The sequence below is a fragment of the Delphinus delphis genome, chromosome 17 (assembly GCF_949987515.2).
Source record: "Delphinus delphis chromosome 17, mDelDel1.2, whole genome shotgun sequence".
NCBI classification, from domain to species: domain Eukaryota; kingdom Metazoa; phylum Chordata; class Mammalia; order Artiodactyla; family Delphinidae; genus Delphinus; species Delphinus delphis.
The window spans coordinates 44,091,006-44,107,454 of record NC_082699.1 but is presented as its reverse complement, the minus strand read 5'-3'; the positions used below and the strand labels follow the sequence as shown (position 1 = coordinate 44,107,454).

The following is a 16,449-nucleotide window of genomic DNA, read 5'->3' as shown; positions in this document are numbered from 1 at the left end:
AAGTTTGAGAAATAATATTCAAAGCCTTTTTATACTATTTCAGGCCTCCCCTCTTTTGTACATATCATTTATTAATAAATTAAGTGCTGTACTGAATAAAGAACATAACGAGAAATTTAAAAATTTAAAGCTGCTCTATTCTGGATTGTACTACTTCTCATACCTGAATGACAACACTATACTCAGGGGTCTTGGATTCCAGACACACGTCTCTCGACCAATCTTCATCTCCTTTGGCCTTCACACACAACTCGGTCAGTTCGCTGTCTTCTAGTATGTACGAAGGCAATTTCCGTTTGGCTGTGAGGCAGTCAAAATGTTCTCGGACCACAGCTTGTCCATCTTGACCAATGTAATGCTGAACGACTTTTAGTTCTATGCTTTGAGACAAGTAACTACAGATAATCTGTCTTCCACAGATGATAATCTGAAAGACAATCAATCAATCCATCAATCAATAAGACTTCATCAATTCAGATTCCATGAATTGGAAATACAGGGAAACCTGGGAGATACGGCAGGTTTGGTTCCAGATCAACACAATATAGCAAATATTGCAACAAAGGGAGTCAGATGAATTTTTTGGTTTCCCAGTGCATATGAAGGTTAAGTTTACACTATACTGTAATCTATTAAGTATTCAAAGCATTATATCTATAAACATTTAAATACATTAATTAAAAAAATTTTTTTTGCTAAAAAATGCTAACCATCATCTGAGTCTTCGGCGAGTTGTAATCTTTTTGCAATAGTAACATCAAAGGTCACTGATCACAGATCACCGTAACAAAGATAATAATAAATGAAAACGTTTGAAATATTGCGAGAATTAGCAAAATGTGACACAGAGACACGAAGTGAGCCAATGCTGTTGGATTGCTTGATGCAGCGTCGCCAAAAACTTTCAACTGATGAAGCGTTGCCACAAACTTTCAACTGATGAAAACGTAGTATCTGCAAAGCTCAATAGAGCAAAGCACAATAAAACAAGGTATGCCTTGTTCAGACAGAGTAAACTATGCTGATTTTAATGGAAAGAAAATGAAATCGTTAGCTTATTTAGAGAGTACAAGAAGAAAAAGAGGCTTCCAAGAAGAGAAGGGACTTTGCTTTGGTCATGTTGAGTTTGCAGAATTCAAAGGACAGACATGTAGGCAGGATCCATGCCCAGCTACAAAGGCTGGTCATGTGCTTGAGAGTGAAGGTGGGACTGGAGATGGAAGACTTGTGAAATTAAAGCCTCACAAATGTGTGCGGACAGGAAGACAGTTTACCTGGAAAAGAGGGTGGAGGCTCAAACCCAGTAACTGACCAAGACTTTAGGTACAGACTCAGGGTGAGAAGTCAGAGAAGGGACGAACGAGTGTCAGGAGAATGCAGGGTTGCTGAAGCCATGAGAGAAGAGACTGACTGGAAGGTGGTGGTGGATGGTATTGAACAATGTAGCAGTCAAAAAGGAAGGGGACTGGAAACAAGACTTCAGCTCTCATAGCTGAGATGACAATTGTGATCAATTTATTCCCTGCGGCTGATTTCCAAGGGTTTATTGCACTCTTATGCAGTACGAAATCTCTGTATAAACTGATAATACAAACAACTTTTAACTCAGAAGCCTAATTATATTTTATCTTATTCAAGTTTTTCTTATAGCATAGAAACGTTATCTTTATAAAACACACAGAATTATCCATTAAATCCATGTATCATTTAACTTTTCATCCAGCTAAGAGTATAGTTCAGAGCAGGCGTTAAGAAATATCTCTTAAATTGGTGGAAATTGAAAAGATAACACAAAATTTACTCCTCTGCAGTGAATACTTTTAGAAAGCAAATCCTGTGCAATATGAATTTTCACCATGACTGAGGAAGACAGGACTGTCACATACTATTTTCCTTATTTGTAATATTTTTCCAGGTTATAAAATGTATACTAAGTAATACATGTATAGCATGTATGTCTAAGGATATGATGGTTAATTTTATGTGTCAACTTGAATGGGCCATGGGGTGCACAGATATTTTACTCAAACATTACTCTGGGTGCGTCTGTGAAGGTGTTTCTAGATGAGACTAACATTTGAATTGGTAGACTGACTAAAGCAGACTGCACTTCTGAACATGGGTGGGCCTTACCATATCAACTGAAGACATGAAAGAACAAAGAGCCTGAGTAAGAGGGAACTCCTCCTGTCTCACTGCTTGAGCTGGACACTGGTCTTTTCCAGCCTTTGGACATGGACTGAAATATCAGCTCTTTTTGGTACACTAGCCTGCTGGCTTTTGGACTGGAACTACACATCAGCTCTTCTGGTGTTCCAACTTGCAGATGGCAGATCTTAGGACTTCTCAGCCTCCATCATCGTGTGAGCCAATTTATAATAAATCTCTCCCTCCCTTTCTCTACGTACGTATATATGTATATGTGTGTGTGTACACACATACACCCTACTGGTTCTGGGTTTTTTTTTGGAGAACCATGACTAATACAAAGTATTTTCACAAATTATCTCTTTTATTCTCACAGCCACTGTTCCTGGTGAAGTTAAGGTTCCCGCTTTGTTGCAGAAGAATTTGGAGATGAAGTGATAGGTAAGAGGTGGATTTATTTAGAGAGAAACACACTCACAGACAGAGTGTGGGCCATCTCAGAAGGCGAGAGAGCTTCTAAATGTGGCATGGTTAGTTTTTATAGGCTGGGTAATTTCACGGGCTAATGAGTGGGAGGATTATTCCAACTGTTTTGGGGAAGGGGTGGGAATTTCCAGGAATTGGGCCACCGCCCACTTTCTGACCTTTTATGGTTGGCCTCAGAACTGTCATGGTGCTGGTGGGTGTGTCATTTAGCACGCTAATGTATCACAATGAGTTGTATAATGAGGCTCAAGGTCTACTGGAAGTCGAATCTTCTGCCATCTTGGACCCAGTTGGTTCTAAACAGTCTTTGTCATGTCCTATGGCTATGTCATTCTTTTAAAGGTTGTGCCCTGCCCCCTTCCCTCCTGTTTCACAACCACATAAAACAGGTGCTACAATGACTCCTCATCTTAACAAGGAAAAAACCAGAAGCACAGAGATGGTGAATAACTTTCCTGATGTTACCCATGTTACCCAGATGGTCTGGCCCAGAGTCTGTGTTGCTCACCATCCTGTCTGTATCTCATAAAATTAATACCTACTAATTAAGAAAACAGACTATGGTTTGGTACAAGCTAATTGTGGTAATTCCATTACCACAGTTGGTACAAGCTAACTGTGGTAATTCCATTACCTCTTTGCTAATGATTAGTTTAGGGGTGAACATGGAGCTCTGTTTTGGCGAATAATATAAAAAGGGAAGACTGCTAAAAGGCTCTGGGAAAGATTTTACTCTTTGATAATAAGGGAGACAATTTGAGAAGGGAAAACCCTCCTTTTTTTTTTCTGCCATGGAAGATGTTAGGAGAGGATATAACTTTTGTAGCCATCTTGAGGACAGGAAGGCAAATTCAAGAGGACAGCAGAGAAGCAGATACAGTACTGAGTTACTTAATTAACTAACCAACATCCGAGTCTCCCTTCTTCCTTTTTGTTATGTGAGATAATAAACATAAAATAGGAACAATAATAGTATCTGCCTCCTTAGCTTGCTATGAAGATTAAAAACCCTATTTTGTAACTTCAAGCTGAAAGCATCCTAATTGATACATTTTCCTATGTCATTAGGAGTACTTTGCAACTATCATTTTAAACAAAACTATTATTTACACACAAAAAATGTGAGCAACTATGAACTATTATTTACCCCAAGCAAATCTGCTAGATTGACAGACCAAAAATTAAAGTCATTGTTGTTTCAACTTGCATTATTTGAATAGTGAGGTTTAGCATTTTCTTAAACATTTATTTTCCAACTATCTACTCCTCTGAATTTTCTTTAGAAGGAACACATCTGTAAAAACCAAGCTATGCTTAACTGTTACATTTCCCCTAGATACTCTGGACATTATAATCTCTTAAAACAATATTTTCAAAATAACAAACATGGAAGTCCACTGAAATATGAACACAAGATTTTCTCTAGCATATGTAGACTAGACACTCATGATAAGCCTTATGACGCCATAGCATTGCCCAACTTTGAATAAACAATAGAAAACTCTGAGGCAGTATTTAACTCTGTTCTTATTCCGATGTGTCCAGGCCTGGCAATGTGTGCTCAGTGCTCTTGTTTCAGAACCTTTGGGCCCCATGAGATTTAGGAGAGGATTTGGCTGTCTCTCACAGAAACCACAGAATCTCTGCAACCATCTGGGACTCACTTTGTTTAAAGACAAAGATCCTCTTGGTGGGTTTTTATAGTTTCATTTTGAACCAAAAAGCCTGTTAAACAGGCTTTCAAATTTGATAAAAAGAAAACCCTTAAAAGTGGCCAGGGAGGGAAGGCTACTTAGATGAAGGAAAATCCAAAATGGCTGCTCCTTGGCGTGGGGCTCTTCATGGCTGCCCCCTCGCAGGGTTCAGTGAAAGCCATGCCTGCTTTTCTTCAAAGTGGCAACACTTACAATGCCGTTATTTTGAAAATTATGGTTAGAATTTCAAGATTAATTTATCAGTTGAAGACAGCTACTTAATTTTTTTTAATGTAGGGTTTCTCTTTAATACACATTTCCAGGTTTCACACTAATTCCCCTCTTTCCCCAAAGCCACAAAGATGTGTATTGAAGATTTCCACATATGATTTTACTTAGCAGGTTTCAGAACTCTTATTAGATCAGTGCCAAGAAGAATAGCGATATTAAAGAATAACTCCAGAGCACCAGATGCACTGGAAAATGATATCCTAACCATGATTAAAAGTGTATGTATAAAGATACAAATATATATACATACATTCATATGTACATTTAGGTTTTTAGAGTGGTAAAGCTTTCCTCAATAAAGGGATGGAAAACACGGAAGCAAATACATGTGCATGAGTAGTGGTATAATGTACAAAGTCCCTGAGAAATTTTATGTGTGGTCAATTTTCACTGAATTGGGGAAATGAGAGGGGTGCAGGAAAGGCAAGGTACAGGTAACCAAACATCATTGTTCAAGCAAGCTTTAGCCAATTCTCCATTGTCCCGTGGTGTATTAATGCAGTTAAGGTATATCAGAGAGCTACACACACTCTCCTCCCCAAATGGGGCTTCATAATTAGGCAGCTGCGGTTTATTGCAAATTTCCAGGCCCAGGTGGGGTAGCAAGAAAGAAGCGAAGATGTGAGGGAGGCAGGAATCTATGAAGCTCTTCTGGAAGCTTGGTTCCTATCTTCCTAACCTGGCCAACTGAGGAAATCCTGTCTGATGTACTTTAACTAGCGTTAATCTGAATGTTAGTTAATCTACCCTGACAATAAAACAAAATCCAATTTAAAAAGAAATAATACATTTTTGCGTGTGTGTGTGTGTGTGAGAGAGAGAGAGATAGAGAGAGAGAGAGACAGAGAAAGAGAAAGAGAAAGAGAGACAGACAGAGAGGGGGAAAGAGACAGAGAGGGAGGGAGAGAGGGTAAAGGCAGAAAAACACTGACTAGAAAGGTTTTTTACAATGTTGACACATGCAACAGTTGGTTTGAGGTTGGCATGGTGGTCTGCTGAACCTCGTATTACCTGGGTTCAGTATAACCCACTTTCCATTTGCTTCATTCTAGGTTAAACGAATTGCTGTTTCTGTGTTCTAATTTTCCCCACTCTGCTAAGTTTATTTTTAAAAAATTTTTATTCATTTATTTATTTTATTCGACAGGTTCTTATTAGTTATCTATTTTATACATATTAGTGTAAACATGTCAATCCCAATCTCCCAGTTCATCCCCCCCACCTCCCACTGCTTTCCCCCCTTGGTGTCCGTACTCTGCTAAGTTTTTTTAATGGCCCCAATATAGAGCTCAATCTCATTTGACGATGACAAGAAATGCTACAACTCAAAATATAGTTATATGTGTATATACCTTCCATGATAGTGGGAATGTAAAATGGACTTTCCTAGTTCCTGTGGGAAAAGAAGACACTTCCTCTCAAAAAGGTAAATGCAGTGCAAGGGCTGGTTATGCTTCCATTATTGCTCTCCAAAGATTCCTTTCCTATTTGGCTAGATTTGACTTTTTTTTTTAAGAGTATTTATTATAAATGAGGTAGAAGCAGAGAAAAGCGTGAGAGGCATTCCCCACAGAAAAGGATTATTAACATTTACCAGTACAAATAACATTTGGAAAAGTTCTGAAATGTGATTTGGCACCAGAAGCCTTAAAATCTGTATATTTGACATTAACAGAGAGAGTGATTAAAAGAACTACTTAACTTTCAATGTATGGAAATTTTTTTTAGTTCTGATTTGAACCCCTCATAAATATTTAAGATTTAAAAAATGCTAATGGTTTGAAAAACTCAGGAAATCAGCAGAAGTTTTAGAACAAATATATATTTAATTATTTAAAAGATTAGTGTAGCCCCAACAAGACTCTGCTAAGACAAAATGATGAATTTTGTCTAAGGAATAAAGTACATCTTTTTAATTTGGGAATGTGCATCAGGCACCACAAACACATTCATATCCTTTGTGCAGGTAACTAAATTTTACAGCAATTTATTTTAAGGACAGACTCAGAAATTTGGACATATATTTATACACCAAGATATCTATTTAAGGATCTATTATAGTAACCAATTGGAAATGAACTAAATGTCCAACAACAAGGAAGTGTCTACATGGGGTTAGATATACCATATGGTAAATCACTATGCAACCATTAAAGGGATAACTTCAGGAATTTTAAATAACATGAGAAAATAAGCATTATATAATGGTAAGGGAAAAACACAAGTTGAAAAACTGTAATTACAATCAGAGTTCAAGTTGGTTAAAAGGTATCTGCATAGAAAAAAAGAGCAGAAAAAATACACCAAAGTAATAATAGAAAATATTTTTTGGTTGGTAGATTTATGGGTAATTTTAGTTTTCTTCATTAGGCTTTTCTGTGTTTCCAGATATACTTTATAATAGTTAACATAAAAATAACACTGTGAACTAGTATTTCTTGGGTGCTTTCTTTTACAAAAGGAATATGAAGCATAGAAAGGTTAAGAAATGTGCCTAAGGTCATAGAGGTAATAAGTACTAGGACTGAGAAATCTTTTCCAATCAGAAAAAAAGTAGGTAAAGTTTTGTGAGATTTAAAAAAAAAATGTGTTTTTCATGACCAACTTTTTGGGCTTATGATGTACTGTTGCAATAGTATCTGCTCAGGTACATTGCATGTATCAATTTATCCCTGAAATTTAATATCATTTCGTGAAAGTAGATAAATCTATGGCAAGAATGAGGCATTAATATAGCAACACAAAAAAGTCCAACCAGCATTACTTATGCCTGGGAATAGTTCATTATTTTAATTGTAACTAAAATTTATTGGATTATGACAATGGGCCAGGCACTGTTGTAAGCACTGTACATAAACAAACTCATTTAATTCTCATACCTAGTTCACGAGGGAAAGCACTATTATTACTATTCCCATTTTAGAAAAGTGATTCACAAAGGTTAGATAACTTGCTGATGATCACGCAGCTAGCAAGGTTGCCTGTGATCTTAACTACCAAGGACATTCCTTGAAAAGATTTCTCCACGGAAGGACCCTGCCTTTCCACTGACTGTTAAATGTTCTAGCAACCACATGCCAAAGACTTGAATGAATTGGGAAACTTCAGACCAGAGCTGTGGTGGTCAAAACACCTAAGAACTTGTTAGAAATACAAATTATCATGCTATACCAAGACCTGTTGAATCTGGAACTCTGGGGGTGGGACCCAGCAATCTGTGTTTTAAGAAGTCCTCCAGGGGATTCTGATATATACTCAAGTTTGAAAACCACTAGCCTAGAGGGAAAGAAACTAAGGGGAAATATTCTACCTTCTCTCATGTTTTTGGAGGGCTGTAACCTAGAGGAGAGGTAACGAGTTGTGTGCTTTTTGCATATGCCTCACAAGTCCTGAGGAATGGTAAAAACTGGCTGAATGGTGACAGATTTTGGCTCAAAATTAGGAAAGAATTTCATTAACAGCTGGAAGTAACCAACAATGGGAAGGGCTGATGTGTGAGAGAATGAAACTCTCATCATTTGGAGTATTCAAACAGATGCTGTATGACCTTTTCTCAGGCATGCTGGTGAATGGGACGGTAGACGAGGCATTCTTGAGAGACCATGAGCGACAGAATCAGAAAACCAGTGTGTATTGGGCAGATATTTGTTGAGAGCATATCCATGTAAGAGAGCTCTAAGGGCAGATAGGAGAGACACTTCTTGTTCTTATGACTTTCCAGCTCAAAGCCCACACTAGCCACACTGGTCCCCTCATGAGTCCTTGGGTAAGACACATTTGTCCCATATTTGTATCTTTATTTATCCTATACTGCTGACCTGGAATGCCCTCTCTTAATCTAAATTCGACATGTTTTGTAAAGCCCAGCTCAAGTCAAATATTCTTAGTGAAACCTCTAAATTCCTTTCACACTTACTGTCAGTCGTACACATTGTTGGGTTTATGTAAATTTACATTTTAAGAGCAAAGATTCTGTTACATACTTAGTGTCTTTCATTTTTCTCTGTTCTACAGGAGGCAATCAACAAATACTTGGAGGAATGGTCAGTTGACTGGGAAGACTCTCCCATGCTTCTTGTCTGAGACTCCTCTGCTATAGGTTTCTTTTCACTTCTGCTGCCCACAATAATGAGAACATGAAGTCCAGCTCCCTGATTAGGTGCAGGCCAAGAATGTATATGGTATAGGTCCTACTGTTCACCTCACCAGTTGCTTCCTGCCTGCCCCCGGCATACAGCAATGGAGTAGCCCCAGGTGCTCAATATGGAAAGCTCCCTTTTTCCTTTTCTAGGGACTGAGTGCTGTCTCTATCACGTCCTCAGTTCACATAAGCTCTGGATACACTGTTACAATCCAGATGCAGATGTATATGTTAAAACTCTTATGACAAATCCAGTTATTATGTGTGCAGTGAAGCCAGTTTTCAGATTTTAATACTTCCTTTTTTTCTTTCTACTCTTGTCATATGCTCCATGCTTGAAAAACATCTTTTAAAAACCACATTTTCACATCTTAAGAACACAAAAAAGTGTCAGATACTTTTTTTTCCCCTTTGCAGTCTTAGAACTTCAAAAACAGCCAAAAGGAAGTTTTATAAAATATATAAAAATATGTGCTGAGAGCTGAAGTTTTATATGCCAAGAGTTAGACTGCAGTGAATTTTTACTGCAGTTAATATTAACTCCTAGGAAAAGAAAGCTTGCTGGAGACCCACCAGGCCCACTCTGTCATGGGAGAGAATCACAAGACTTTCGTGCAGGTTATTCTTACGTGTATGAGAGTCAACTCCTGGTTATCCACTGTTGGATTATCCAGAGTCCCCACCATCCCTGATTTCTTTTCCTTCTCAGTAAAGACGCTTTGGCCATTTCACAGCTCATTAGCACCTCCACCAGAAGGTAGGTGGTGACAGGGAGAAGAGGTGAAATGAAAATCAGTAAAGTTTACTGCTTGTTAGCAGCTCTTGTAAAAGACATGGCACAAGGGGGTATGAAGCCATCATCATCCTCAGGAACATCAGAAAGAACTTATTAAGTGCTCGTGTGCATGGTAGGAGTACGCATAGCTGGGCATGGCAGTGTGATTTTTTTTTTATTGATATTTTCATTTCTTTAAGTTTCCCTTCCATTAATTACATCAAATGATTAAGAGTTGTCTGGGCCATGAACACAAAGAAGCTTACCTGTTTTTGTACTCCACTGAGTTGCTGAACCTTGATGATCAGTGAAGCAGTTCGACCCTTGTACTGAATAGTTCTAATAAAAGTCCCAGCATGGTCCACACTGAAGGGCTCTGACCAACGCCAATTGCCCCAGCCTTCAATACAGATGTGTAACAGCTGGAGAGAAAAACAACACTCGTCATAATGCCAAAAGTGCCAACAAAAACTAGCCCTAAAATGAAAGTCTCATTGCTGGAAAACCTTCCTATCTGTAATATTTAGCATCTGTTTTCTTTCTAACCTGCATTATTCATCCACTTCCAGCTTATTCAACCAGGCTAAGAATAGCAAATATGCCACATAGAGTCAATGTGGTTTTCCAGATCACATTTTAAACCTTCTTAAAAATAACTGTCCTATCAAATGGTAAAAGGCCTGTTGAACATTTGAGGAAAGACCATTTCATTCATCTGGAGGACAAGAAGGCTGAAATGTGAGATCAAAGAATCGTGGTCTTGGCTGGTAGTTTATTCCTTCTTCTGGCTAGACAGTAATTAAAGCTAAATTTGGTTTGTAGCATTATTTTTGACCCTAAATTGCCATTCCTTATTTTTTCTTTTGATTAAGAACAAAACAGAAATTTGAAGATGCAGTTCATTTAATACAGTCTACTTATGAGATCACATATATCAAATTAGAAATACCTTTAACATTTTGAATGTGAGAGAAAATGTCTCTGTTCTACTTTTTTCTAGCATGTATTTATTGTTAACTTTCACCAGTTGAGTCTCCTGATCCATATTCACATTTATTAATGCAGTATTGCCACTTTTGGTAATATTTAGATTTCTTTCATGGTCATCAAATATTTTCTATTTCTACTCCTACCCACTAACTGCAATTAAGTATTCCAAACTTAATTCCACTAACTGAACAAGTATTCTAAAACAACAATAATGCCTGCTTCTTTAGGATACATATTTAAATGAAAACAAACAATGTTCTATATGATTACTAAGTATAAGGAAATAAAACTGACATTTTAGGAAAAAGATTTAGATATACAAACTTAACATTTTCCTTCATATAATATATAATTTTTTTAAAAGAGCTAACCAAAGGCTAATCACATGAAACATTTTCCAAATTAACAGAATGAATAAAACTTTGAAAATATTATGTAAGAGCTATCATAATAGGCTCTTAAAATAAATACATTAAGGACTTACATGGGAATCGCCATAACAATAGAAGTCTTTTGATGGAAACATTATTTTTTAGTTTTAGCTTTGGGAGGAACCCTTATAAAGTGCTTTAATTTGAAAATTTCCCAGGGTCACTGGTCATCACAATGTGATTTTTTTGGTGGAAAACTGAGAGGGTTTTTTTGTTTTTAAATATCTTAAAATATTAAAAAAACTCTATCTCACCTCCCTGCTTTTAATATGGCCCCACTCCAGTTCGTCCTCCATAACATCGCCAGTGATCCTGTGAAATCAAAAGGCTACCACTCAGATGACTTCTAAAAAAGAAGTCTAACAGCTAAAAAAAGAAAAAAAAATTCCTGGACAGCAAATAAAATACCTTTAGGGAAAATGTGATTTTTATATACATTCTTTAACATAAAAGTACCAGAATATCTTTGATGTTTAAATATTAGTTACAGAAAAAAAAAAAGAAAAACAATAGTGGTGTTTGGAACCATTTCAGTTTTTTGTAGCAGCAACTGGGAATAAAGCTCAGGGTACACACAAAACTAAAAGAAACAAAGAAAGTTGTTTTCTTTGGAGAGACTAGTAGCTGGAAATGACAAAAAAATAATGAGGTAAGGTACTTGAGGTCAAGCTCAGCTGTATTTTTCTTGAAAATTCCACAGCCTCTAAAGAAAGTTTTAATGTACACAATGTAATTTTAATTGAGGAGTGTTCACATTTGCATCTGAGCTCAGTTTTAGGTAGCTCACTCTGTGCACACAGCTTTTAATGACTGAATGTCACCAAGGAGTATGCTGGCAGGTTTCGCTTCGCAGCTATTTGTTCTCAAAATGTTGGCACATATATTTTCTTTGAATTATGAAAATTCAGATACATTTGGAATTAGTTCACACAGAAAAGTTAAGTGGGAGAAAAACATGACGTTTCTCCCCACACGCATGACCAACAGAATATTTGTAATGTTTGGCTTACAGTTAAAAAGCATCTAAATATCATTGGCAATTATATATATATAGTTTAATAGGAAAGGAATGACATTCCTTGGAGAGAAAATCTTCAAATAGGAATTCAGGAGGCCTAGTGGTACTTCAGTCCTCCTTCCCATGGTGTAAGTGATTTGGGCACTAGACAGGGGTGCTCAGATATGCCTGGACATCAAGTGAGGGTGGGAAGTTCTGTTCCTGTTGGACCAACCTGCTCTACTTCACTGCTATGGGTACTGAAAAGTCTCCATTTAATAACAAATACTCATATACCTGTTTTTATTTCTATACTGAAGAAACTATAAAATCAGGCATAAAAATGTGAAATTTGTGTTAGACTGCCTAATCCTAACGAGACTTCTTTCTATTATTCATCCAATACAGTTTTATTATTCAGATACTATAAGGAAGGAAATATGCTAAGAACTATAGAGGAAATAAAGAGAAGAGCTTTGGTCTTTGTCCCACAAGGAGCTTAAGATTTTACAGGGAAAATAAGGCATGCATAACCAACCAACAAGAGGCATTATGAGAGAAGTCTAGAGAAGAGAGGGCTTGTTTAGGCTGCTGTGACTGGGAGAGCTTCTTGAAGCATTTGGGTCTCAGAGTTTGGGTAGGATTTCAACTAGTAAGGATGACAGTCATTTCTGGGCCAAGGGGACAATCTGAGAGGTGAAGCCAGAAGGTTTGCTTGGGGCAAAGTTAATAGTCTCAACTGGTTGGAGGAAAGGGAACATGTAAAGAAGAGTTAGGGATAAGGTCAGAGAAGTAGATCTAGATTGTGGCCAACACTGATGATTTACTAAGCTAAGGAATTTGTGCTTTATTCAGGAATTAGCCTTCTGTATAGATGAGCAATGTGTTGAAAGGATGGTGAGAGCAGAGTGTGGAGGTCAGGACAACTGCAACAGAATGAGAAACAGGAGCAAGGAAGCAATGGGCTTAGCAAAATATTACTATCCATTCTGCCTGGAGTCCAAGATATCTTTAATGTTCTCTTATCAATTTGGAAATTTTCTTTCCCCTTTTTTCTATTAAGTTTCCCTTATGGACTCACTTCCTTCACCACCTTTTCCATTCAGGCTTTTCACTCTCTGTGGCCTACTTAGCTAGTGTCTAATATTTTCCATTGTGGGGGAAAAACAAAGTCAAATACGAACCACTCTTGTTTGAACTTCTCAATGGGAACTGAAACTAAGTATAAGGCAGGTTGTACAGTAGCCACACTCAATGGAAGGTCTCAAGGGGCTACATTTATTTTTTTCTAGCAGACCCTCCCACTCCAGGGCTGCATTGGCAGCAAGATTAAATTCCACTGAAGACCTCAAATGGGAGCATAGAACTTTCCACTCATTTTTCTGAATAAAAAATAAAACTTAAACTGAATTACTGATCAGGGGCTTGGGGATCAGCTCTCAGGACCACCCACAGGTACATCCAAGGGAGAATTCCTGAATCGACAGATTACAGAGGAAAGAAAAACAAGATGAAATCTAGGATAATAGGGTACACCAAGGAAGAGAAACAGAGAGGGGATGGTTAAGAAAAAATTTTAAATTGTACCTTAAATATAAATGAAGGTACTAGATACTTTTCTGTGAACTTTACTTCACTATTTATTTTAAAATTGTTATCAAGATGATTTCTACTTAATCAGAAATTGAAAGTTTGTCTTCAGAGTCACTTGTATATTTTTTGCATTTTACAGTAACTTACTGTACAGTAATATGTAATGTTCTAAAAAGAAAGTGAAAATTACATAACTTCAAAATATTTCTCCAGGGACTTCCCTGGTGGTGCAGTGGTTAAGACTCCACGCTCCCAAGGCAGGGGACCTGGGTTCAATCCCTGGTCAGGGAAGTAGATCCCACATGCATGCCACAACTAAGAGTTCACATGCCACAACTAAGGAGCCCGCATGTCACACTAAGGAGCCCGCCTGCCGCAACTAAGGAGACCACCTGATGCAACTAAGGAGCCCGCCTGCCGCAACTAAGGAGTCAGTGAGCTGCAACTAAGAAGCCCACCTGCTGCAACTAAGACCCGGTGCAACCAAATAAGTAAATAAATAAATATTAAAAAAAAAATTTCCCTAATCCATTGTATTGTCTGTAGAAATTTTAGGACTTCTAAAAAATTAATGTGAAATGCAAGTGAAATAAGCTACTGAATACATATATATATATATATATATATATATATATATATATATATAAAATAAACATATAGTATATAATGTATATTTATATATATATTAAAGCTTAAGCATCATATTTGTTTTTTAAACTTCTAAACTCATATCTATATCCCAAGAGCTTAGTGCATTGTAGGCATTCAATAAAATATTTGTTGAATAAGTGAATCAGGATTATTGAAAAATAACCCAAAGTAGATATTCAAAACTTTTAGTGGCAATATTTGTGCATAAAATAATATCATAAAATGAGAATCAAATCAAAATATTCAGAAACAGTTCCTATTTTGAATGGCCTTTCAATACGGGAGATTTGCTTTATGTGGATAACAATAGTAGATTAAACTATAAATCAATGCAATCCCTCAGATCTATAATTCAGACATTGCAATATTGATATTAAAGCATAAAGTAGAGCCCAAATGATACACTAGATGAGCATCACGAGGGAAAATTAAGTTAAAATATTAAAACATTCTTGTCTATCTAAAATAATATCTGAAAAGCTACAGATCAAATTAAACAGATCAGTGTTAAACTGCTTGTTTGGAATGCATAAGTCGAACTGATAGTACATTTCACACCAATAAACTAACACGAAAGCAAAATAAAATATGTTGCTCATTATTCCTTGTTTTAAGGCAGTTGAATTTCAGGATGTTCAGAGTATCTGAAATAATGCTGAAAACCAGGTAGAAAAATGTCTAGATAATTGCTAATGCTTGGTGTCACTCTGATTCAATATTGGAACTCTTAGGACCCTATATATCCTTTTACTTTTATAGAGCACAACCTAAAAGAATGATAAAGTAGAAATAAGTCAAATTGAATTATTTTCTAGTGGACAGCTTGGACTCTTTGATGCAGTGTATTTTGGAGGAAAGAGGAGAAAGAAAAAGAAAGCTTTCCAAATCAACCTTTCAGGAGGTGATATAAGTCACTGTTATCCCACAAGTATCATGACACAAAATATGAGGGCTTGTAGGTTTTCTCTCAAGATTGTTTGAATTAAATGAAGGCTACAGATCAGCATAACACAACCTCTTACAAAAGAAGGGAAACCTGGCACACTCACTAAATGTTGGTTAGAATGAAAATTGTAGCTGGAGGGTAATCCTTGTATCAAAAATCTAACTTTCAGATACTCACTGGGCTCATCAATTCTAAACAGGAATTTATCCTGATATAATAATTATACATATGTGCAAAGATTTACCTAGATGTAGGTTTATTCCAGAATTGTTTTAATAATGAAAATTTGGCATTACTAGGAAATTAGTCAAATGAAATATAGTAAAAACAATAATAGCTATCAGTTGTTAGACACACACTATGTGTCAAGCAGTGGGCTGCTTTTTATATATTTTCTTATTAATTCCTTAAAACAATCTTATGTGGCAGTTGATTTTGTTTTATTTTATGGATGAAAAAGCAAGCTGAGTTACAGAGAGGCTGTGTGACCTCCCCAGGGCCACAGTGCTGAAGAGGGCCAGGTATAAGATTTGAACTGAGGTGTGCTTACTCAGAACCTCTCTTATACTTAGGATCCTCTCAAGCCATTGAGAAAAACTCACAGAATGAAAAAACGTGAACAATATTACTTAGCCAAAGATTAACCAGAAAAGGAGCACATTACAAAAAGATAGGTGCAGTATACATCCCATTTTTGTAAAACGAACAAAAAGTATATATTCCTATTCCTAAGGGAGAAAATGGCTAGAAATATACCAGAATGCTAATAGTGGTTATCTTGGGGTTGTGGGGTTATGGGTTTTAAGTTTCCTTTTTGTGTGTGTTTTTGTGTGCTTTTACGTAATTTCCAAATTTCATACTATAAATATGTATTACTTTGCAATCAGATAAAAATTAATGTTATTAAAATGAAAAAAAAGTCTAATAGAAAGCATACAGAGCCTGCATTTCAAGTAAAAAGAAATTAGACATTTTTATTTTAAAAACTCAAATTCAGCTTCCCGCATGAAGTTTCCCCATTTGTCCTAGTCAGCTTTGCCATTTGCTCTGTTGGCACTTTGCTAAAAGGGTGACATGGGCCTCAGTTTATCTCTGAGGCCTCCACCACTGGCTCCTCACACAGGGTCTGACTTGCTGTATACTTACTCACTTGATTCTTGGAGCAGTTTAATGTAATAATTTGAGGGTTTTTTCCCCTAGGGCAATAGTTTTTTTTCTTTCCAATTTAGCAAATATTCTTAGGATCTACATCTATTAAATGTTCACCATAAGCCAACTAACTGTACTATACATGGTGGAGATAAAG

The 16,449-nt window shown here is 36.7% G+C and overlaps 1 protein-coding gene across 10 annotated transcripts in view; it reads right to left on the bottom strand.

Moving 5' to 3' along the window:
- VPS13B (vacuolar protein sorting 13 homolog B) overlaps nt 1-16,449 on the bottom strand; it is a 798,456-nt gene that overhangs the window by 53,795 nt on the left and 728,212 nt on the right. For all 10 annotated transcript variants that reach the window (XM_059994971.1, XM_059994970.1, XM_059994972.1 and 7 more), the window contains 2 exons: nt 9,802-9,957; nt 164-427 (listed from right to left, as the gene is read on the bottom strand). In XM_059994971.1, coding sequence (XP_059850954.1) covers nt 164-427; nt 9,802-9,957 — 420 coding nt within the window. The remainder of the gene's footprint in view (nt 1-163; nt 428-9,801; nt 9,958-16,449) is intronic.